Source organism: Haliotis rufescens, unplaced genomic scaffold (genome assembly GCF_023055435.1).
Source record: "Haliotis rufescens isolate VD_foot unplaced genomic scaffold, xgHalRufe1.0.p SCAF_28, whole genome shotgun sequence".
Classification (NCBI taxonomy): Eukaryota; Metazoa; Mollusca; class Gastropoda; order Lepetellida; family Haliotidae; genus Haliotis; species Haliotis rufescens.
This window is the reverse complement of record NW_025963979.1, coordinates 1,251,538-1,277,643: the sequence shown is the minus strand read 5'-3', so window position 1 is coordinate 1,277,643 and position 26,106 is coordinate 1,251,538. Positions and strand designations below refer to the sequence as shown.

The 26,106-nt window shown below is 39.1% G+C and overlaps 1 protein-coding gene across 2 annotated transcripts in view; it reads right to left on the bottom strand.

The window, feature by feature from the left end:
* The window catches only part of LOC124117562 (RNA polymerase I-specific transcription initiation factor RRN3-like), a 331,792-nt gene that overhangs the window by 124,263 nt on the left and 181,423 nt on the right, over nucleotides 1-26,106 (bottom strand). For both annotated transcript variants that reach the window (XM_046479504.2, XM_048402649.1), the window contains 2 exons: nucleotides 24,431-24,554; nucleotides 9,323-9,453 (listed from right to left, as the gene is read on the bottom strand). In XM_046479504.2, coding sequence (XP_046335460.2) covers nucleotides 9,323-9,453; nucleotides 24,431-24,554 — 255 coding nt within the window. The remainder of the gene's footprint in view (nucleotides 1-9,322; nucleotides 9,454-24,430; nucleotides 24,555-26,106) is intronic.

The window sequence follows — 26,106 nt, the reverse complement described above, 5'->3', positions numbered from 1 at the left end:
AGTGCTGTGTTACCTCTAAAATAATGAACTGACCCAAAAGTAGGTTTAACAGACAAGACAATCTTAAAGCTTCATACATTGTTAAATAGCTGATATTTACATTATGCAGTAATAATAATAATGACTCATGATTACTGTAGCTTTAGTACATATCCAATGCCATCAAGAAATTGCATTACAGTTTTTCTTCCACTAAGAAGCTGTGTCTTTAGTCTTTCAATTCTTTCGTCCCTTTGTCTGTCAAGACGTGCTCGGGGTCTGCATGATCCTCCAAGATCAATTTGTTTCCTGGAGCGTCTGTCTGCCTTTTCAATCTTCTTGATCTCCTTCAAAAACTGATAGATGTTACGGTGAGATCGGGGCATTCTCTTTTTCAGTCCACAGTGGTTGTTGGATCGGGGACCGGTGTTGTCATGCTGGTTCCAAATATGGCAGGGGAATCTAGCGTCGTCATCTATCTATGTGCTGGTGACATAGTCGTTAAAATCACCAATCTGTTGATCATCAGGTCCTTGCTCCATCACCTCAAAACATGCATTCTATACCTGGTCAAGTGGGAGAAGTGGCAGGGCTGCGGCACGTCGGACATGGGACTGAATTGCTGGATTGTTCGTGTATTCTCATACAAGACCTCTCTCAACTACCTGACGCCACAAAGCTTGTGAATAGTGGAACAGACAACCCCTCACATAACTATCAGGAAAAACCTCTGCAATGGCACTTATGACTGCTGACTCGTAATCAGTCTGAAACACCTCTGGAGAAAGTTCAGTACCAGTTCTGGTTCCTACTGTGTTCTTCAACAACCAAAATAGTCTAACATATGTCTGTTTGGTCTTGTTAGGAAGCAATGAAAAAGCAACAGGATACATTTTACCATTTACAAGACAATGAATAATATACACTTGGAGCCACAAGCTAGGACAAACAAAAAAAGGTACCATCCATAAACAAACTGTCAGAGTCACTCATGATTTCTAACATCTCAGTGGTAGCAAACACCAGTAGTCTGTCGTCTTCCCCGTCATTGATGCACAGAAAGTCTCTTCCATCTTCTGTCTGTGTCCACGTTCCTTGCAAGTTGACTGCTGCTCTGGTTTCTGGAACTTGTGGAATAGTCTTGGCTCTGTTTCTGTACAGGGAAGCTTGAACACTTGCAAAAGAAGGGGCAGTCGCAGCTACTTCTTCATCAAGTTGATCCAGTTCTGCGTTGTATATCTGCTGTACAGGAGAAATGTCGGTCTGGACACGCTGCTTGAGTCGACCAATGAGTCTGATGTGTTCTTCATTCTCTACAGGGGGGTGGCTGTGAGGAGTTGTAGACACGACATGTTCTGCAATAGTGCTGCATCTACCATTGCAACCTGTGGGGACACACTTCCAGTGAACAGCAACTTGACGCTTGACATCTATAGCCTGTATAAAGTACTTGCTGGCCTCGTCTTTGTGATGTTACAAACTCCGCTCTCTGAAGATTTGCCATTTGGATGCTGACTAGGAAGCGAGAGAGAGATTTGAGGGATTTTACGACCGCTTCAGCCGTCGGCTATTTCGCAGTCGGGGCCAGACGGGTTTTAGATAAATAATACAATACTGGGGAATAGGGATATAATCGGCTGGCCCAAAAAACTATAAATGAAAGATGTAAAGAAGAAAGGAAAACAGTAAAGGTGGTGAAGAGGGGTAACTTAGTCTACTGTAAGCACCTAGTAGGAGAGACAAGTAATGGAAATGATCAGTTAAGCTGATATGCTAGTGTATTAATATAACTATTAAGCAATAATAAAAATAAAAGTAAAGGTAGTGGAGGTAACCTATTCTAATAAACATTGGACTCTTGGCTAATGGGGGGGGTGTCAGGGGGGAGTAGAGGGGGTGGGAGTCGCGAGCGAGTTGGCTTGGCTTGGGTAGGTGGCTGGATGAATGAACATGGTTCTGTGTGGCTGGATATGGGAGAATTTGTCGCGAGGACGTCGGAGAAGGCAATCCGCGCTAGGAATTTGGATCCCGATCCTAAATTGCAAGAGTGATTTGTTTGGGATAGTTCTAAAGTCTATTTATAAGGTTGGTTGATTTTAGGAATTTAGCTATATGGGTATACTTAGAGGGATTAATAGTCGGGTTGAGTAGAAGACTGATATTGTTTCTGTACTGTGGGGGGAGGGAGTTAAATAGCTGAGCTTGTTGTTGTTTGTGTTGTTTGCAGTGGTTAAATATATGGTTGGGTATGAGAGCAGTTTGGGTGTGGATGTCTGTTCTGTTTGTGAAGTATTTCATTTAGGTTCATTTGGCCACTAAGCATTCTATTAATAATTTTATCAGTGATGATTGACTTTGTAAAGTTGCGGCATTTAGTGACAGGTTTAATGAAGAGAGATTTTATCCATGTGGACTTAGAATTTTGAATATTGGTTTGGAAATTTTGACTCTTAATGTTTTTCCTGATTATTAATTTGACTTCGGCCTTACTTGTGTTGAAGTTAATGCAGGGTGAGGGGTGTGTGGTAGCTAATTTCGCTGCTGTGTCTGCTAAGTAATTGCCTTGTATTCCTGTGTGTGCAGGTGCCCAAAGTAGTGATATTGTTTTGTTTGTTTCTGTGATGTTGTTATGTATGTCTATGATATTGCTTATGATGTCTTGACGTGAATTAGAAGTTTTGTTTTGAATTTGTGATAATGAGCCTAATGAGTCCCAGATAATTAGAAAGTTAGTGTCCTTGGATTGTTTGATATAGTGATATGCACATTGAATGGCGAGTAGTTCAGCAGTAGTAGTGTGTGTATAGTTGGTATAATGGAAGTTTGTGGTAATGGGGACTGGCTGGGTGACTTGGATTCCTAGGCCTGTGATATTGTCGTTGTTTTGTGAGGCGTCAGTGTAGATATGTGTGTGGTTAGGCCAGTTTTGATGTATATATTGGTTTGTTTTTTGCAGTTTGACTAGTTTGGTTAAGTCGGTTTGGGTAGTAAAGAGTTTATGTAGTGAGCAGTCAGTGTTGGGAGCCGGTTTTTCGTTAATGTAGGTGTGGCAAGGGGGTGAATGTTTGATGTTTTCAAGTTTGTGGGTTTTAATGAGTTTGTACAGATGAGTTAGAAATGGAGCTAGGTTATGGTTGTTTTTAAACTTTTTGAGTGTGGCAGGTCTGAGATTTGTGTATTTATCTGTGATTTGTTTGTATATGGGGTTGTGTTGGGCCCCAGCCCAGTAATTTAGTGTGGTTTGATCGTGTCTAAGCTTGATTGATGTGGTTCCAGAAATTAGTTGTAGTGAGTTAAGGGAGGCACCGGTTCTGGTCCCCAGGGCTATTTTTAGGGCTTTATACTGGATAGATATGAGTTTTTGGTTTAGCTTATCTGTGATAGAGTGGAGGACCGGGGGGGCGTAGTCAATTTTGGATAGTATAAGTGATTTATATATGTTGACTAGAGTTTGTTTGTCAGCTCCCCAATCAGAGCCACTTATGGCTCTCATTAGATTTAAATCTTTTTGACATGATGTGACCAAGTTATGAAGGATGTAGATCAGAAAGTGAGTTGTTAGTTTTTATTGTGATATTTCTGTCAGTTAAGAAAGAGTGGATGAAATTTAGAATCCTACCATCTATGGCTTTTTCTTTAAGTTTTTGGATCAGGCCGTTATGCCAAACCATATCGAAAGCTTTACTAAAATCAATGAAAATGGCCAGGGTGTATTGTTTCTGGGCTAGTGCTGTTTTGACTTCGTGTTCCAAATGTAAAATATGGTCTAGTGTTTGGCGGTTTGACCTGAAGCCGCTCTGGTCCTCTTTTAGAAGGTTTTGGGATGAAATTTGGAATTTTAATCTATTGTTAATGATGGATTCCATGATTTTACAGATATGGGACGTAAGGGAGATGGGCCTGTAGGAATCCAGATCACATGAGGGTTTCCCTGGTTTGAGAACCGGTACCACCTGGGCTGTTTTCCAAGATTTGGGTAAAGTGCCAGAAGTCCAGATTTGATTGTATAGTTGTATGAGTAATTTTTGAAGTTTTAAGGGGAGATGGTTAAGAATGACATAGCTGATATTATCTGGTCCTGTGGCTGGGGCTGTGTTTTTACTGTATATTGCTGTTTGTAGTTCATGTAGATTGATTATTTTGTTGAATGCCTTGTGGGTGAGGGGGGGGTCTTTGTGTGTAGGTGGGGTGGTTTTTGATTATGTTTTGCATGTTTGGTGTGTGGTTGGTGGAGCTACTTGTTGCCGAGAAGTGAGCGGCCATGGCATTAGCCTTTTCTTTATCTGAATTTAAGTTAGGAAAAGTGGGGGCCGAGTGGGCTTTAGAGTTACCTTTTATTGCTTTGAGTTTTTTCCCCCTAAAATATTTTGGTGTTTTGTTTCCCCATTTTCAAGGTACTTGTAAATTGTGTCCAATGGTTTCTTTTGGCCGCTAGCTCTTATTAGTTGCTTTGTAGAGTTTCTAAGAGCTTTGGCTAAGGGGATTTTTGTCTTGTCCCGCTTAGCCTTGTTTAGTGCTTTTTTCCTTAATTTTCTTGAATTTTGAATGTCAGGGCTCCACCAGGGTACAGGTGTGTGGTTTGGTGATGTTTTGATGGTGGGAATACATTGGATTGCTATTTTGCGTAAGGTGTGAGTGAAGTTGGTGTTAAATATGTCGTTGTCTTGATTGTGTATGTCGTGGATGTCTGTTTGGTTGCACAGAGTTTTAAATTTGTTCCAGTCTGCTTTTTTAAAGTTGAATCTAGGTTGCTTGGAGTGGTGGTCTGAGGGGGGGGTGGGGATGGTGTAGAGTTTGTGCTGGGGGTGGTTATGGTTGTGGAGATTTTAATGGGCAGGTGATCACTGCCCCAGGTATCTGTATATGGACCTCCCAACTGAGTTTAGATTGGAGGTGTGGTGTGCTGATAGATAGGTCAATAGAAGTGGGAGATTGGAGAGGGTTGAGAGGGATTCTGGTTGGTTGGTTGTTGTTAAGACAAATAGGGTCGTTGGTGTCTATCCAGTTATTTATGAGAGTGCCATATTTATCAGTATAGTTTTTTGTGCCCCACAGTGGGTGGTGGGCGTTGAAATCACCAAGAAAGAGTGCGTTTTGGTCAATAGATTTTGTTAGTATATCTAGATCCTCATCTGAGAAGGGTTTCTTTCTGGAGTGGTAAACATTTATGATGGTAATATTAGTTTTATTGATAGTAGTTTTGATGGCCAGGCATTCAAGGTTTGGGGTAGGGATGTCAATTATGTCATAGTTGAGGTCTTCTTTAATGAAAATGCCCAACCCACCATGTGGTGGGCCCGGGACTAGGAAGCTGATAGGTCAGGTACATATATACCAATGCAATAATAACAACAATAACAGTTCAACAATTGAGCAGACATCTAATTTCCTTTAATTAAACCAATACTAAGAACTAACCAATTTGTAACAATTACAAACAATGTGAGAAGCGATGATAGGCTTCTTTACACCTTAATTATTAAATAAGATTTATTTACTAAACAAGATTTACTTGCACATTCAAAACAACTAAGGATTAACAGAATGACCAAGTCAAACAAGAGTTGTCATAGGTTGTAAAAACTTCACTTTGAACCTCTATGCCGCTTGGATTAGATTAGCGCTTGGATTAGTTAACAGCCTGAGATGGACAATGCCCATTCATATAATAGGGGTGAGGCAATTAAGCATTTGAATTATTGTAGGCGAAATGAGGTGTAGGCGAAATGAGGGCAAGCCGTCATGGCTCCAGGGTAATGAGCCTTTGCAATTAAATGTTCTTCAGACAATTGGTGTCGTAAATCAGTCGCTATGACAGTATTATTAACTTCCTGGTAACTCTTCAACATTTTCTGGCTGTGGAACATGGCAAACACACCATCTTCTGCGGGACACAAATGACTTAATTGTTGCTAATAAAACAAAAAGTGAACCTGGAACAATATTCATATTTTAATGAACATATGATGAACTGTCACTATTAATTAAATGAAAGTTCAACAATATATTTTTCGATACGCTACACACTACAGACAGAAATGTACAGCAAAATTGACGATAGCACCGTGTTTATAAAGTATCAGTTTTTAATGTAAATAATATCTATTTTTGCCAGTAGACTGTATTTACAACAGTCGTTACTTCATGTCTTATCACTTTGAAAATACTCAATTCCGATCTGAACACACATTGTTGAAGACCTAGAAATCTGACAGCGGCAGATTGTCATCTCTGGCATGTCAATGAAATTGAAATTAACAGCTGATCGTGGTAAACACGTCTGCTAAATGATCTATAAATGTGAATAATTCCTCCTATAGACTACAATGGAAAGATATTTTAATGAGGAATTCTCTTTAAATCCAGGTTTTGACTCGATATATGCAAACTTAATATATATTGTCGTGGTTGATCATATTTTCAATAGTTTTTAATAGGCCACATCACAAACATAATGTTTTTGAACATGACCCGAGCATGTTGCACTGATGCCCAAACCCCGCAGTTTTCAATTAACCATGCCTTCGCAAGTAACGATAGTTTTAAATGGTTTAAACATATTTTTATTCCAAAAGAAATCTGGATCGGTAAACAAGCAAAACTTGCTTATCTAAATACCTCTCCAGGTAATAACTTTACAACAGCTGGTTATATATCAGATTATATGTAAAATAGTGCTAAACATAAACATACTAAATGCACAAATGAAATATATGAAGCCAATACAAGTGGTGTCTGTGAAATAAGATGTAGCAGTTTTCCGTTACTACATGCAAAAAATTAAGCTACTCAAATCTTTTGCTTTTGACAATGAAATCGTGAACTGATTTAAGAATAGTCATGTTTGTAGAACTGCTAACTGAACTATTGCCATGTAATACCGTTTTTAAATCATACCCATGTGTGTAGAAGTACATAGTGTTTCTGATATTATGGTATTTTTGACAGGTATAGAAAAAGTGAATTGCGTCTTCAAAGTGATACCAACAAGTGCAGTCTGATATGTCTGATACATGTCGTCTAAACTTATCAGCGTTTAGGTCACTGCAGCCGAGCCTAAGGCCACAGTGGACAATTTGGCATGATCTATGACCGTATTTTAGGTCAAAATTATTAATAATTGTATCAGAACGATTAATTAAGGATTCGAATTCTTTTAAAGCGCAAGAATTAGTAACTTCATTGGGTAGAGCGTTCCACAGATTAATCGTATCCGGAAGAAATGATTTAGCATAGGTCTGGGTTCTACATTTGATTGTTTGTATGTTAGATCTATTTCTAAGGTTATAATTGCTATTATCAGAGACTGGACTTGTAATGAGATCGTTGAGATATACAGGAGAAATACTGTTTTTCATTTTGTAAAATGTTATCAATTTGAAGCGGTGTCGTTGTTCTTTTAAGGACTGAAAGTTTGTTTCGTTATAAATTTTAACATGACTGGTACCCCGAACCGCCCCACAAATAGTTCTCAATGCGTCCAAATGTAAATTCTCGAGTAACAATGATTGTTCGTTTGTACAGTTGTCCCAAATATGACAGCAGTAGTCGAAGTTTGGTAGGATAAAAGATGTGTACATAGTTTCAAGCGTATTTCTTGTTAGTCTGTATTTAAAGCTCCTTAGGCAGTTGATCATTGGACTAATTTTTCTAATAATTTTCGTTAATGTGTATTTTCCATGAACAATCAGATTGAAGTGTAATTCCTAAATGTTTATGACTTTGTACTTCTTCAATAACAGTACTCTCCATGTATAAGTTTGGTCTAAAACCATAATTGACTTTGCAACTGAATGTTATAGTTTTGGTCTTATCGGGATTGAAACCTACTTGCCATTTTTGGGCCCAGTTTGAGATTTTTGCCAAATCATTGTTGATACAATTTGCTGCAGAGATTTGATCATCAATGATGACATATATATAGATGTATCGTCTGCGAACAGGCGTAAATTACTCTCAATACCTTCGACAATGTCATTTATATAAACAATAAAAAGCAGTGGTCCAAGGACTGACCCTTGGGGGACCCCAGCTTGTACAAATTTTGATTCTGAGGTATAACCATTAATGACTACTTTTTGGACTCTATGTTCTAAGTAGCTTTCAAACCATTTCAAAAGATCACCTTGGATACCATAAGCATTGAGTTTATGAATAATTCCTTTGTGCCATACTCTATCAAAGGCTTTGCTGACATCACAAAAAACAGCTCTGATTTCTTTACCTTTGTCTAATGCCCTAGCAATAAAATTATATAGGTAAGTGAGTTGATAAGATGTGGAATCGCCAGGCACGAATCCCGACTGTAAATTTGTCAACAATTCGTTTTCTCTGAAAAAGTCAAACACATATTTGAGTATACACTTTTCAAAATTTTTGGCTAAGCAACATGTAAGCGCTACAGGTCTATAGTTTGAGCATTCATGTACATCGCCTTTTTGGTGAATTGGTGTTACTGATGCTTGTTTCCAAACTAACGGGAAGGTTTTGTTTTTGAGCGACAAGTTAAATAATTTTGTCAGGATCGGAGCTAGACGAGTCGCTGTTAATTTAAGTAACTTGTTACCTATACCATCTGGCCCTGTTGCCTTAGTTGTATCTACAGAAAGAAGAATATCTTGAACTTTTTCTTGATTTAAATTCACAGATAGTATAGCATATGTGCAGTTTCATAGAAATATGTTGAACATTTTTCATGTTATGGTTCGAAATGGGGAGGCATAAAAGTGAAAAATAAAACATTCCTTAATAACAAAATTAAGGCACCAGTTTAGATGCATGCTTGTTGTGTATATATACATGCAAAGTTCATATTGAGAAATATTGAACAGATTATGAGACTGTTTTTGTATATACCCTGCAATCTGCATCAATTGGGAAAGGGATAGATATGCCATGTTTGAACAATAAGGTTTCTGGTGGTGACCTTGAGCTTCAGACCATTCTCCAGATATCATGTTCACTGAGTTGAGGAAACACATGATCTAAAACCTGAATGTCCCATTTCTCTCCCTTCTTTAAAACAAGAGTCATAAGCAATTTTGCCTAAAAGACATCACTTGCTGTCAAGTGACATCTGGTCTGTGAAAACATATGCCCAATGCAGTACATTTTAAAACCTAATTGACATGCTTGTGTCACCAGCTACCTTAAAAAGAAAGTCATATGCACTTCCAGTTAAAATTCATTAACCCTCAATTTCAGCAAATCATATGCTTGATTATTTCTAGCATAAAACATGAGTGATTCATCTTACAATCAGATCATATAAACACATGGACCTGTTTGTAATACTCAGCAGCCTAAAAAAAATAAGCAGTGTGTAATATAAAGCTATACATACCGGTTTAAAACTGCATATGTAAAACATAAAGAACTGGCAGTGACTGGAGGCGCAGGTTGGAAGCACAATTCTCTCAAACACTAACAGTAATTCTCTGTACAACTTCTTGCAGGTGTCCCAATCACACACATCTGGAAAAACAACATTAGTATCACAGTTAGGGTGAGTAAATGAAGAGTAAATATTGTTTTAAGCTGCACAGAGACAAAATATTAGTATATGGCTCTGTGCTTCATCAGCAATATTGCAGCTATTTGCGCCTACAGGGTGATCCTGGCAGAGTCAGGCTGGTTAGGCTCATCATCAGCTCAGGGCCCTTGCCCCCTCTACACGCAGCCCAGACAGCAAATGGGACTTTTCCCAGGAAGCGCTGCCTAGTCAAACCCACCCAGAACTTTTCAGGGAAAGTGAAGACTCCCCAACACTGCAGCCCTTCTGCATTACCCAGATTGTCAGAAGGGCTGTATTCCTTGTAGCAAACCCGGGTACTCTCCCAATGTCAGTCAACAGATTGGGAGGTACCAAACCTAAGGCACTGAGAACAATGGGGAGTCAGACAACTTGGTACTCGGGATGCAAGCGTGACATTTCGAAAGCAAGGTTTGCTTATTTGCAATGTTTTTCCTGAATCTTGTCAATCACATTAGTGCCAAAAGGGACAGAAAATTCAACAATATACAGTCGTGCCTCGTTTATATGGACACTTGCGTCATTTCACAATTCGTCTGTATAAACGAATTTCCGTATAACTGAAACCAGCTTCTTACTGGAAGAGTTACTTCCCTTCAATTATGCAACTCATGACAGATGACAGAGCAAACAGATACATCCACTCAATCTTTATTCATACACGTTTCAAAAAGTCTGTCATGGAAGTTTGAACTGTCGACAATTGTCGATTTTCCTATGGTATGTCCAAATTCAGTGCTATAATGCTTACTGATGGTTTCTAAACTTGCTGACGGGCGTTTTTCTTTAAACAGACAAATTTCCCTTTTTTCGCATGCTGTAACTGCGTGTCGCTTACGTTTCCCTGGTTGACAGGCCATACTTACACAACTTTGACCTCTGACCTCCACAGATGCCATATTTATCGAAGGGGATTACATGTACAATAAACAAGCTCGTCTCAAATGTAACTCAGTGTCCCTTGGTTAATTGACTTCTCACGAATCAAAGGATTACCACCAGCGGAATTGTATTGTCCGGATAAGTGAGACAATTTTGTGTGCATTTCAGTGTTTTGTGTATGAAAATGACCGTCCGGTTCCGGAAACTGAATTTCCGGACATACGGGTAAATTTATACAGTAATTATTTCGTTTTGAATGAAAATCGTCCGGGAACCGAGGTTTCCGGATATCTGAAGTCCGTATAAGCAGGGCATGACTGTATATGATTTCATTGGATTTATAAAAAAGAACAAGATCAGGTTTGTTGGCCTGAAAACGTCTGAGGCTGTATACAGGCCTATTCCAAAGAAGTTTGTATTTATCATTTTCCATGACGCCCTCTACATATTCAGGGTTGTACCATGGATTTACCTCTGTATCAAAACCACAAGCATGGCGAAGACGGTAATAAAAAGATCAAGCCACTCCATCATGTTGGTTAAGATAACTGTGTTAGTGCCAAAGCTGGGCATCCACTGAAAAGTGTTGCATAATCTATATTTCATATTTACATTTTGTTGCAAAATCACACATTGACGGTTTCTTGTGGGAAGTGACTGGTCCTGAGCAGCATACAGAAAGCCTTCTGTTTAACTTTTCAGGCCAGATGACTTCATCCATGCAGGGTTGCAGATCTTCTCAACACACTGCACATAAACTTGATGCTGTGGTCGTTCAGATAGCCTCTCCTTGAAAAAAATTAGTCTGGGCCGATTTGATATGGCACTTCGCTCGGATGACACTCATTTCTGTACCGTCCAGCAGTACAGAACCATCAACAAAATCAACACTTACATTGAGATATGTTCCACATACTTGGCTTGTTTAAGAAAACTTTGGAATGCCTTGTTTTCATCATGAGTCTTGACATGCTTCACGAGAGGATCATCAGACAAATAAATGTGTGCAAAAGTGCACAATACAATTCTATCATGAAGAGCCTCCATGTTAATCAAACCACGCCCTCCCATTATGACTGGGAAACAGAAGCGATTGAGGGATGAGCGAGAAGGTGTGATCTATTGTCTGACATGATTCTTTGTGTGAGGGTGTCAATACCCAGAATTTCTTGTTCCGTCCAATCAACAACACCAAAAGAATATGAAAGGACAGGTACAGCATAAGTATTTATGGCGTTAACCTTATTGCTAGCATTCAGCTCTGAACTCCTGATTTTGTTTAGTCCACAATTGTACTCTGCCCGAAGTTTTTCGTTTGGTCAACAACTCCTACCCCAAGTAAACTGACTGATCCTCCCTCTTCTACCTTGCCACATTTCAGATGAAGAGTGTGGCATTTGTCGAGTTCAAAGTTCATTAGAAAAGGTCTTGACAAGGAGAATCTGTTTTTTGAAAGTGGATCCTCCATTGGCAATAAGTACAATGTCATCCATGTAAAGGAGGTGAGGAAGGTGCATTGGGGATCTGTTCTGAGGAGATCCCGGGAGGTTAACCTTCCTCTTTGCTAAGCAAAAAGCTTAAATGATTTAGTGACAAACAGAAAAGCAAAGGACTAAGAGAATCGCCCTGAAAATTCCTCTTCTAATAGAAATAGGCTCTGAAGTCACCACCTGCCACTGTGAATACGTCTAAGTTGAGTTGACCAGAAGTTCCTTAAAGACTTGAGTAAAACAAGTAGTCACTTGGGGAGGTCAATACATTCCAGTGACCTCAAACTCCATTCATGAGGTACAGAATCATTAGCTTTTCTGTAGTCTATCATACACATTCAGACCTGTCACCCCTCCCACATTTAGTGGTAGACTCCTGCAATTTGATGAAATCTTCCAGGATCCCACATGATGGACTAATCCTCCCGCAAAACATATATTTTAAGAATTTGCCTCCATTGTCTTGCGAGTAAAAACAAAGAACGGGAAGTTTACATCCCGATCTGTCTGGTAGGCTCACAGATTAGTGACCCTTATCACAGCCACCCGCAGGTGTAAAAATGTAAAGAAAACTTGGATAGTCATTACACTTGCCTGAAGGGTTGTACTTTAAATGAATAATCAGCCGAGTATTCATCACTTACTGAAATGAACTGTTGTCTTCATTTCTTAGCGTGTCTATTCCTCCATAATTTAAGAATGTAAATACATATGGCCGGTCCATTTATACATGACTTTATTGGTTATCAGATTTTTCAGAACCTTTGTTAAAACATCAATATACATGTACCTCATAGTTACATCATTTGACTCTCGGAAATGAAAAATATGACCTGTCTTCAGAAACAACACTATGCATGATTTGTTGATTCGGTAGTCGAAATAACAATGAGTTACACAATCAGGCTTCCATATAGCTAGGGTTTCAAAGCCAAAGTTTAAAGTGAAACTTATAAATATCCTTTTGATTGACATTGTGACTCGTGTGCACAGAAATATCAACACATAGGACTGTATCAAATTTTGCAATAATGTAGCATGTGATTATTTTACACGAATTGATTGGCTAATAGTTTCCTAGCCTCCCAGATTGGCAATCTAATTTGCAGACAACAGTACTAGTCCACCAATGAGATTGATGTCAAGATCAGAAAGGTCAACAATGACAATGAGACTCATTTCATTAAAAAAATGTAGTAAAACGTAATAGTACTTCCAAATACGGTATATATTTCTTGGCATGGAATAATATTGGAAATTTAAGGAGCGAAGTAATTGGACTGTCAACAGACTACCGCAGACCAAAAAAAACATAAATGTTATTGAAATGTTGCATCAGGATAAATGCACTTGATATTTCTTTGGCATATTTTGTAACCAAAATTGCGCCAAATACTCAGAAAACCTGCATCATAACTAAGCCTGGTCAGATTGAACACGTCGTAAACTGGTCAAGCTACTGATCATTAAATTTCAATATCTGTCTGCGTTTTCTGAGATGATCTTTGAACAAAAATGACATGGGTAGATTTATTCTTGGAGGAGGAAAATGCAATTGTCTATTGTGATATCATAATCTCTTTTCAAGCAAATATGTCAACAAGATTTGTGCCAGTTCAACAGGATTGTCTAGTCATTCATTAACCATAGGGCACACCCCATTGTGTATAATACTAATAGTATTCCCTTTATTGTTATAATTTTTGTTAAATACATACAGAAGCAAAATGTTATGCAGGCTATGGATTAAACTTCCTAAAGGCCACTCACGCCCAACCCAAACCTACATTACCAACCCCACAAGAAACAACAACTAAGAAACACAATTTCAATACCACCCCCTATTCCCCATAAACTTCATAACTACTTATGCCTTCTTCTTCTTTACAACTGTACCAGCTAAAAATTCTATCAGCAGCTTAGTCCACAAATAAAATAATTGTAACATACAACTCCAAAATAAAGGATTCCAAATCATTTTCCCTAATCAAAGACACATTCAGAGCAGCTGAAAAACTAGAGCAAATTTTTGAAGTAAACTAAACATCTGAAATCCCTTTCTGGCAACAATTCACTCGAGGTATCATAAGAGTTAGCCCTAGAGACACCTCACACTATACACAAAAGAAGCAAACATGAGTAACATGCAACCCAAAATAATCAACACACGCAGAATAACAACTGGAAACGGAAAGATCCATCCCATCGCTACGGTAATAATCAACTTAAAAAAAAATTGGAAAATTTTCCAAACTCCCCCCAAACATTCTTTTTCGAAGGTCATCATACACGAGGTCAAACTTTACATAAAACCTGTTAAACAATGTACCAAATGTCTAAAATATAACCACACAACCTTCCAATGTACATAGAAATAAACAACATGAAAAACCTCATTATCAAATCATTGCCCCCACAGACACACGCTCACACAATAGGCCAACAAAAACAAAAACATAAACATTGACACAGCAAAACTATAAACAAGAAAACCTGCAACACCCACATCCAAACCACTGCTCCCCAGCCACTACCAAAACTCACAAACAACATCTAAAACACTTATGCACCTATCTTCATCGCACCCAACCCACCAACATCCAGGAGATCTCTCACGGCAGAGTTCTCCATACAAAAAAAATGCCACAACACCAACACCCGCAGGCAAAACAAGCCGAGAGGGTAGCAACATAGCAACAGCACCCATACCTCCATAGCTACCAGGGCAACAACTGCAGGACACAAACAGGCACAACAACCAAATTTCGCAGCTGCCATGACAACTACCAAAACCAACAAACACAACAGCAATCCACTACACAACTAAAGACTTAGAATCCCTCAGTCAAATAGGCCAAAAATCAACTATCTTCCTGGGGGACTTCAATACCCACCACCCTTCCAGGGGTATCACAGATAAAATAGACCAAAACGGTAAACTCATTGCTGACTGGATGAAACCCAAAAAACTAATGATATTAAATAACAATCAACCAACTAAGCATGACAAAAAAAACACACCAAAATATGTCGGCTATAGACCTAACAATCCGTACCCTGGATCTCGCCCAAAGCACCTTGTGGGAAGTGCATGAGGAGCCACTCTACAGCGACCACTTTCCAATACAAATAACGATAGAAAACATAAACATCCAAACCCCAAATGAATCCCAAGAACCAAAATTCTACAACAAGGCTGACTGATAATTTCAAATCTTTATGCAACCAGGTTAACTCAGCAGACCACGAAAATAAAGACCCGAAAAATACTGCCAAAACTAAACAGAATGCATTATAAACATAGCAAAAAAGACAATACCCTTCAGAGCGCCAGAAATAGGCAAAACCATGGTGGACTGAGGTAATTAAAAGGACCAGAAAAACGCAAAAGCGCATTTAATAAAGCTAAACAAGACTACACGCACCTAAAGATATAACACCAACTAAATTATCAAGTACAAATCCTTGTTAAAACTGCAAAAAAATCTGCGAAGACATAAATTATCACATGGACACAAGAACAGTTTGGTGCAAAATTCACACCATCCGTGGCATCAAACGGAACAAAAAAACTTAAAAACTAAACATAAACACCAAACTCGAAAAAATCTGAAGCAGAAAGCAAATAATCTAGCAAACCATTTCTCAGCCATTAGTAGCAATAGCAAATTCAATAAGGAATTACAAAATGAAAATATATTCTCCAAATTACCCGAGGACCATAACCTAGAAATAAACCACCCATACGCAATGGCGGAACTACTCCATGTACTAAATAATCGAAAGCAAGGAACAGCCCCCAGACTAGACCTAAACTCAAACCAAATAATTTCACAGCTGCCCCAAATTCTTCTGGAATCACTACTAAAACTATACAATCTCGTCTAACAAACACGGTCAAGTCCCTACTTCATGGAAAGCAGCATTGGTCATCCCAATACCAAAGCCAAGTAAACCAGCAGACGAAGCTAATTCTTATAGACCCATCTCCCTAACCTCAAACTTATGTAAAAATCATGGAGGCAATGGAAATGAATCCTGAGAAGATTGTCGCTTGTAGTACCCCCGACTCGGTTGGAATGAATCCTTCCCAGAGGGGACAAACTTCTTCTCAGTAGCCTGTTTGGAAGATGAAGATTTGTAGTCCTAGGGAAGCTTCTGAGGATGGACCAATCATTCTGCAGTGTCTTGTCTCACTTCCTCTATCACATGTCCAAATTTTCTGTTGAATGTTGTGGTAGATGATATAGGTTGTGTTGTTATCAACCTCTTGGTCTGGTTAGAAATCTTCGTCCATACTTGGGAACTCCGGAAGTGGAGCCTTGTGTGTCCTATATAACTTCTGCCTTAATGGAGGTAAAGGTCATCATTCATCATGCTTGAGCTTAAGTAGACTGTCAGACATCTGGTCTACTACCTTGCCAGCGTAACTGGGCCAAGGTAATGTCTGATGAATGTGTTGTGATGGTGTAGGAGCATAACATCCCCCATATTCCGGCATCTGGGGTAGTACATTCTGTGTCACAGGAGGTTGGTGTACAGGCATAAGGTGGTAGAGTCTCAGGTTCAACCCCAGTTCAAGTATCAACCCTATCAACCTTCTGTGTAGTCTTGCTGGGGTGAGTAATCAGCCTGATCTTGGCACTCCGCTTCTGCCTCCAAATGACCTTGGGTAGCTCCCGTGGGGGCTGGGTAATCATGGTATCCTGTGGGTTTCATTGTCCTCCGTTGTCCATGATTCCGGTATAATTAGTCCTGTGCCGCTTGCGATGGTCCGTGTGTAATGGTAGCCTAGCGACAGATGTCTTCTCGCTCAGCTGACCGGTTGGTTGAACGGTTGACTGGACGATCCTGTGTAGTCCGTGCGGCTGGCTTGGGAGCTGCTGGTTGATGAAGATGATACTGTTAGCCAAGTGGCTGGACGGTTGGCATGGAGTTCGTGCACTGTAGCCGTACAGTGTCCTAATGGTCGGATGGCTGGATGATTGGTCAGTTGGCTGGGTAGCCATGGGCTAGAGGTAGAGATTTCATAAGAATTACCTACTTTCATCACTTGAAAATAATTTTGGCGATTACCAGGGTTTTCACAATCATTATCATCCAAATTCCAGATGCAGGCGTTGTAATGGGCTTATTGACTTTTGGAACTTCTGTTTAGGAGGTTCAACTTTCTAGTGAGTCAAAAGCACATGTCTTGTTTATAGCCATGTTTAATCCAAGCTCCTTCCCAGCATGTGACACCTTCGTTACACTCTCGGTAACATCGCTGCCACCAGTGTGGGCGCGGCCATTACAAGAATCTTGAAATTTGCCCTCTAACCCCAAATGTAGTAACATTCATACTTTTGTTTATGTCTTTGGGAATGCCATGATATTTCATTTTGAAAAGGTTTACGACTGACCATGTTTTCCAGATGAATTTACTTTGTTGTTTTTATAATCAGAATGGTTCGAGATTGTAGACTAACGGAAAATCAACCAACTTCTCCCTTACATTCTTACTATATCAATAACACGATAGTTTTAATGAAACAGAAATTCAAATTGACAAACGAAGAAAGTAATTTAGCAGCGATAAGTGTATTCGACGTCACGACAGTCGTCACTTGTTTGTAAACATAACGGTCATTCGGTTGCGAGTTCAACTCCAAGCATGGTTGTGGCCACCTATTCACAGTGGGGAGTTTTGACTGGTGGCAGCGATAGTATAGAGAGCTCAATGAACGGGCTATCGCTGTGAGGAGCTTGTGTTTAATCAACTAAAGGGGAATTACTCCCAATGATCTACAGTATACTGCTGGTACAACAACTAGCTATAATAACTGTGTACATAGCACTCTGGTGGAACATGCTACAATGTAAACACATTAGATATATCGACTTACTGCTACAGGCATGACAAACACAATGAAAGAAAACACTGTTGAAATCACCGATTTCCGTGGATATTTTAAGAAATGCTATTCATAAACCACAAATATACCAACTGTACACAACAGAACTACATTACTGCCGTGATAGATATCATGGTGAATGTTTCACTAACACTGCTCTTATTCATCACGACAAACATACTTTGTTCTCGTCAAGAAAATCAGGCGCAGGACTAATTAGTGTGTGTTAGACTGGATTGAAAACATAAATCATGTACAATCTACAGTAACACTTTATGAAGATGTGAAGACAACATGACAGGTAGGTTTTGAAACCAAATAAGAATAGTTTGATGGATATTTATTACCATAAAAACATACGTCCTGGTTGTCAAACAGCCCATGTGGGTGTTTACATTTTGTCACCCGTTTACGTATGAACCAAAGAAATTTATGTGTTATCATGACATCATATTGACCTGTCAGGTCACTTGTATAAGCTCCGCCAACTCAGAGTGTGCTAGTTCCTACCACAAATGCCCCTTTAAGATTAACGTGTGTATTGTCTCATAAACTAAGCCGGAAACAGCAATCAGCTGTTCACATGTTTTGTCCCAATCTACCAGTGATTCGGTTAAAGTTACCCAATGTTGCGCAGTGGAAGGCGACATTCACGTGTGTACCTTTTCGTCTTTTCTACACCACTGGAAATTATACGATTAATGGGGAACTAAACATGATGACATGACATATGGGGATCGAAATGTGATTCTATTTTTATGGAAATGAAGAAACTATAGAAGGTCCATGACCACGGATGCAGGAATGAATAGCTAACTATAGGAGCAAGTACACACTTTGTTTCTAAGGGCCACGGATATTGGTCCAACAACAACTAGTTCCTATAAAGACCATGAATATTTATCGAACCGTAAAGTGTGAAACGAATGCCTAGATCTGATTTCCATGAAGTATGTGGTGTTTATGCTAAATTTTCATGTTACATGAACAAACAATGTTTGTTTTGTTTTTATTATTTTCTCTCCTCAATATACCCCCTCTGAAGATAGACCCATGTCTATTAACTAATACCAATAAATTTTAACACGAAGACGAACTAACAAACCAACGAACTAACAACCACAAGGTGAGTTCGGAGACACGACAATCACAACGTCATCAACTCTAAAGTCTTTGGTTGGAGTGAACCATTTTTCCTGACATTGAGAGTTGGCAACCATTCTCTCATCCAACGTCTTCATACATGTCTCACAAACTCTTGGACTTATCTCCATCTCCTCCTTGGAGTGAACGATGAATCAATTTCTGGAGCGAATTCTCCACCAATCTGTCCATGAAGGAAATGGTTTGGTGGTAAAGGTGTCTCATCTTGTGGATGGGCACTCTGGTAAGTCAATGGTCAACAGTTAACAAGAGCTTCTGCACCTGTGAAGGCAGTCATTAACTCCTCATCAGTAACATCTCCAGCGCTCAATATTGCAAAGATGGCCGACTTAATCATGGACTCAAAGACACCACCAAAGTGAGGAGCATGAGGAGGATTGAATGTCCAAACTACTCCTTTGTTTGTAAGTGAACTTTTTACTGCATCTGAGTCCAATTCTGACACAAGAACCTTCAACTCTTTTGCAGCCACAACAAAATTTGTGCCATTGTCTGAAATTATTTCCTTTGGCATTCCACGTCTATGTGCCATTCTAAATAAGGCGTTCAAGAAGGAGTCTGTGTCAAGTCCATAAGCTACCTCTAAGTGTACAGCTAGTGTAGAGAGACACGTAAAGAGACAATGGTATCGCTTTTGGCGACGTTTTCCTCTACCTTGCTCTATGATAAATGGGCCAGCATAGTCAACACCAACTTGAGTAAATGCATGTAACAAACATTTCACTCTAATTGCCAGATCTGCCATGATTTGATGTGTGGGTTTTGTCTTCACCACCAAGAACACTCTCTCTCCCACTCACGAATCTCTTCCCTGGATGAAATAATCCAGAATCTTGACGATAGTGCTGCCAAAACACTGTGAGTACCCATGTGTTTACCTTCTTCATTGTATTTTTTTACTCTCTTTCTGTGAATTGGTCAACAGTTTCATTTCAGATATCTTCAATTTCTTCAAGATCTAGATCACCTTTTTTATGGATACAGGTTGGTATTCGAAAGTTGTTGAAAAGATCTAGATTACCTTTTTTATGGATACAGGTTGGTATACCAGAGTTGTTGAAGAATCTGAAAATCCATGCAAGAACTCTGCAAAGTCGTTTCCAGTTTGAAAACCTAGAAGGTTGTAAACGCTATGGTGGTTCTTCATCTGTTTCACAGAACATTGCCATCTGAGGAATTCGTCGTTCAAGTTTACCACAGTTACTGAAGTCAACAACTTGTTTTGGCCAATCATTTTCTGTTGAAGTCAGGAATTCAGGACCGTTTAACCATTTCCCGTTCTCCAATGTTTGAACTTGAGCACCTCTGCTGACAATATCTGCAGTGTTAAGTTGTGAGGGGACATAACTCCACTGACTAGGATTTGTATTCTCATGGATGTATCCAACACAATTTGCCACAAATGACTTGAAACTTCTTCTCGGACTTTTCACCCACCACAACACATTTAAGCTATCAGACCATAGTGTTGCAGACTGACATGTTATTGCCAAGGCCTTTACAACAGCATTGAGAAGTTTAACTCCAATGACAGCTGCAAGCAATTCCATTTTTGGAATACTGACTGCTTTAAGAGCTGCCACATGACTCTTTGCAGCTACGAGATTACTTGAGACCACCTCACCTTTGTCCATAGTGACTGCATATACAACAGCCCCATATGCTTCTTGTGAAGCATCTGCGAAAACGTGCAGCTTTGTATTTTCTATAGCAGAAGCCACTTGAATTCATCTTGGTACCCAAATCGATCTAAGAAGTTCTATTTCATGATACCACTGCCATGCTTTCTGTTCTAATTGGGGGTTGATAACTTCATCCCACCCAGCACTTGTTGTCCATATTTCTTGGAGGATAACTTTGGCCCTTATGATGAAAGGTGCCAAAATGCCAAGGGGATCGAAGAGTTTTGCAGTTTCTCTCAAAAAGTTTCTTTTTGTCATACTAAAACTGTTGTCTTGAACATGGTAACAGAAACAAAAGTCATCACTTTCTGCATACCATGTCAGACCAAGAGCCTTAACTGAAGGCAACTCCTGCATGTGTAAATTGATCTCCTTCAATCTGTCTTCAAGAGGAATGTTGTCTAGAACCTGTGTAGAATTAGAAACCCATTTTCTGGCATTCATACCTGCTGAACTCCATAAGGCATTTAGCTGTTCATAGAGTTCTATTGCCTGACTATCACTTTCTACTGAATCCATGTTATCATCCATGTAAGTGGATTTCTGAACTTTTTCTGCAGCCAAAGGGAATTCTCTTCTGTGATTTTTGGCATGTTCCTGTGAAATATATTGTGCCAAGAAAGGAGAACAATTCATTCCAGACACAAATCTGTTAAATTTGTAAACATCAGGTGTTAAGTTCTAGTCCATACTTCTCCAAAGGAATCTGAAATGAGAACGATCTCCTTCACTGATTACAATCTGGAGATACATCTGAGCAATATTACAAATAATCACGACTGGGTGCTTTCTGAAGCGAAGCAAAATCTCAAACAAATATTGTAACTTAGGACCATGATGAATTGTATCCTTCAAGGACAAACTGTTACATTTTGCCGATGTGTAAAAGACTATTCTGACTTTTGTTGTTGTTCTATCTGGTTTCACGACAGGAAAATGAGGTAAGAACCATTTTGTTTCTTTAATTTCTTTTTCAGGCACTTTCCTGATGTTACCTTTGTTGATATATTGTGCAATGACATCATCATATACCTCTAAAATGGCTTTGTCTTTGGACAACTTCTTTTCAATGTTCAACAACCGACTGAAAGCCATATCATAGTTACTAGTAAGTTCATCAGCTGTCTTTTTCCAAGGAACCCCAACCTTGTACCTACCATTGCAGTACTGAAGAGAAGATTGTACAGAATCAGCAGCCATTTGATCATTCACACTCATGATTGGAATTGAACTGGAAACATTTTCTATTTCCCAAAATCGTTGGACCAAAAGATCTACCTTTACCCCACTGTTTTCAGTATCAATGTTATTAACGAAGAATGTACCTATTCCTTGTTTCTGTTTAACATGGAGCCCTGTTACATTCCCTACACACGTCCACCCCAAAGGTGTGAGTCTAGCCACTGGTTCCCCAGGCCTACTACAAACATCACTACGGGAGGAATGCAGTCCCAGGTAATCCTTACCTATCAGTATGTCAACGATTGGCCGTGAACCTAAATTGAGAAACCGTATGTCCCTCAAGAGACCATTTCTGTGCATATTTTTGCCAGACAAACACTTTCATGCTGCCAGTGACTTTAGGAGTTGATAAAGTTACTATCTGCATGTCAACTGAGCCATCAATACTTTCCAATCCAAATTCAACGGACACTGTCAAAGGTTTCTGTTTTACTGTTAAGGACGTTAACAGATTTAGTTTGACCCTGCAGACCAAGTTCTGATGCAGCATCTTCATTGATGTATGTTTGAGTGCTTGCATTGTCTAACAAGGCATTGACCACTAATCTCTTGTTACCACTCTTCAGTACAACTGGAATGGTTCTAAGTGCAGAGAAATGAGATTGCATCTTCGTAATAGACATTGTAGTTGTCTGTGTTCGGTTCTCTGTGCCACTCCCAGGGATAATACCTTTTTTATCAGTTACTCCAGTACCACTACACTGTCCATAGTGATTACTTCCTTTATAATTGTCATGTAGCAGGCGATTATGAGTAGCTTGACAACTGTCTATACCACATTTATCTGATATAGTACATAAATGTCCAAGATGTTTTGTTCCAAGACATCGGAAGCAAAGATTCAGTTCCTTTGCTTTATCCCATCGTTTTGGAACATCAAGATTTCTAAATATTCTGCATTGCCAAATCTTGTAATGGGGATTTTTACAGACATGACAATGTCATGCCTTGCTTACACCTTTTGCACCAAAGTATGTACCTGATCTTTGATGTTGTCTAATTTTTGATGTCTTTGACCTCTCTGATAAGCCATGTTTAACTTGGCTACATTATTGAATTCTGCTTCTTGAATAATCCATTCACGAAGAGTCTCAACAGATTCCTGTCTACTATACTGAACTATCATGCTTTCAGTTAACGTTTTCAGCAGCAACAAATACAAACAACCATCACCTAGCTCCTCTATCTTGTCAGCCTCTCTGAAACTAACAACTGCCACTTCTAGCATGTCAGCAAACTTATCTAGATCTCTGGCATGTCCTGGGCATAATGGCTCAACGTTAGAAATTTCCTCTAACTTTAATGCCTTTTGCCTCCATATTTCCTCTCCAAACGCTCAAGAGCAATATCATATGCCACCGCACTATGACCTAATTTGGCAATAAGCTGTGCACCTGATAGGTACTGCTTGAGCTGCAACAATTTATATTCATTTGTTGCAGGAGCACTGTCAACATAAGCCATTAATGCGGCTTAACTCGTTTCAATTGCTTCCATAGATCCTGGCCAATACTGTTTTCATTAGAATTACCTCTTCTATGATATTTGCAACATGGAAGTCTCGAATCAAGAGTTCCGTCACATTCTGGTTTGGGATGTGGAACCTGTTCATCATTCTTGTATTTTTGCTGTGTGTACTTACCATCAGAACTGCAGCTCTGAGCACCATCAACACTAGCTCCCTTATCAGACGCCTGTTTACTACCTTTTGCTCCATGAGAAGTTTGACTTTTTTCTGAATGAAATATATCAAGTATTCCTGATAGCATAGACATAGACGAACTAGAATCCAACGTGTTGCTTAGATACACTTGTGCTTTGTCAATAGCTGAATCTTTGACTTCCTCAATTTCACGAATAATGGTCCAAAAACAACTAGTTTCTATAAAGACCACGAATATTTGTCAACGACCATAAAGTGTGTTTTGCTCCAACAAACGAAAAGCCTGCACTGGAGATTTGCAATGCATTCATTTTCTGCACGTGAAACGAATGCCACGATCTGATTTCCGCGAAGCGTTTATGCTAAATGTTCGTGTTACATGAACCAAAACAATGTTTGTTTTGTATTTATTATTTTCTCTCCTCAACACCCAAAAATATAATTTTAAAGAATTTTGATGCAATCATTGACATAATTGTATCTTTAACTATGTTTTTAACAGGAGTAAAATATTCTAATATCGTGTTATTTTAGTTGCATATTTACTACATGTTAATTTATATTTTTGTTTGTGCAGCAGCTACATTCTAATCAGCACTCACATTCCAGTCAGTCTCAATATATCTGAGATCTGTATTACATCAGCACTACAGCTATTCTATTCACTTGTCAATACTAACTGCCATTTATTCAATTTCGCAGGTTCCCGACATTTTTGTGCTATTTATACCTTTCAAGTATTCATCTCTGGAGCATGCTATAGGTTCACCAATGCTATTTTTAATCTGTCGAAAGTATGCATGTTTGCTGTAGATGGTGCTGATATGATTAGTGCAACAACTGGATCTTCAGTGCTTCCCTTTACCTTATTAATAAATTGTTTGACCCTGTTAATTTCTCACCTTTCTTATAGGATGTGTCATGTATATATTTCAGCAACAGTTCCATGAGAACATCAAGCTTTTGGGCTCCCACATGCTCAGCAGTATCAGGCATGTTATCATCTTGATGTTTACTGGGCACCTCCTGAAAGAATATGATTTTTATGCCGAATAATTGCAATCTCAGTTTGTGTATTAGGTGATCACTTCTAAAAATTGACTGTTATCTCAATTTTATCTTGTACAGATCTCAATACATCAAAATCGTAACATGCATAAACTTGCACTATATGACAATATTAACTCAGTCTCATTAAAATCAGATCCTAGTTCTCGCTACCGCTAAACAAAGATCTGAGGACATCCCATTAGGGGTCACGTCAGAACGACCTTTCATCCGACCGATCAGTGCATCGCTTTCCATATTATGAAAGTGACTGTCGGAATGTGATTTCTAATCATGCAATCTCAAAAACTTTAACATGGGGTATTCCGAACGATGGTTACGGGTTTAACAACTGAATCTTAACATTCTAGACCATCTATTAGTCATTCCAGAATGTTTTTTTGTTCAGGTTTCAAATATGTAATCAAGAATTTGTCAAAATATGTTTCGAAGGATAGTCGCCAATTTGAAATTTGTGCCGTAAAGCACGAGAAAACTGGTTTCTGATTTTTCATTCCATTGGTCGGTCAAAGTTCGCGCAAGGTCGGTCTGACGTGACCCGTAATGGGATGTCCTCAGATCTTTGTTAAGTGGTAGCGAGAACTAAGGTCTGATTTTAATGAGATTGATATTAACTGACAGGCAGATCCGAAGGCTCTGAAGCTTTTTATGAATCTTAGCTGCAGCATGCTGTCTTTTTTTGGGTGAAATTGTAGATGCTCTTGAGAAATATAGGGACTGCCCTTTGTTGCCACAAGGTACTTGCCGGCCTAAACTGAGCTTAAATGTGTAAAGTATTCCACCGCTTTCATGATCAAACATCAAACACCAAACCGTTAAATGGCCCCACTGCAACTCAAAAGAAACTCCTGAACACGTAATACTATATTGCACACATTACCAGCAACAAAGAACAACACTCCAATCCACACTAAACTGCAGCAATCAAATGACACTAGCAACGCTACTAAAACCCCTAAATGACTTACAAACTTTTTAAGCATTATGCATCTATCTAATCAAAGCAGTCCTACTCGGTCCCCTCTAAAAAAGTACAACAAACAAGCTGTCCATAAACCCTAAAATTCTAAACCTATAAAAACACACAAAACTCCATTTAGTCCCCACACCACACCTTTTGCATGGCATATTTTAATATTCAAATTAACTAAGCAACCCTAAAAACATCCCCCTAGGTTGCCTCACATTTTCGGACAGTGTCTAAATTCCACAAAACCGGCAAAACTCTGGTACCTTGGTTGAACTGGGAAATAGCAAAAGCTAGGTGAGTAAGAAAGAAAGCCCTCAATAGGAAAGAAAGGGAGATACTTCATAGACAATTGAATTCATGGTGGACCTTCTGCAAATCTCTAAATGTAAAAACAAATGCTTAAACAGTCTGGCAAAAAATACAGGCAATCAGGGGTAAGCGTAAACCTACAAAAGTTCCCAAGTTAGACAACAAACATACGGTCAAAGAATAGGCCAACATTCTAGTTGAGGACCTCTCATCTGTCAGAAGCAACAAAAC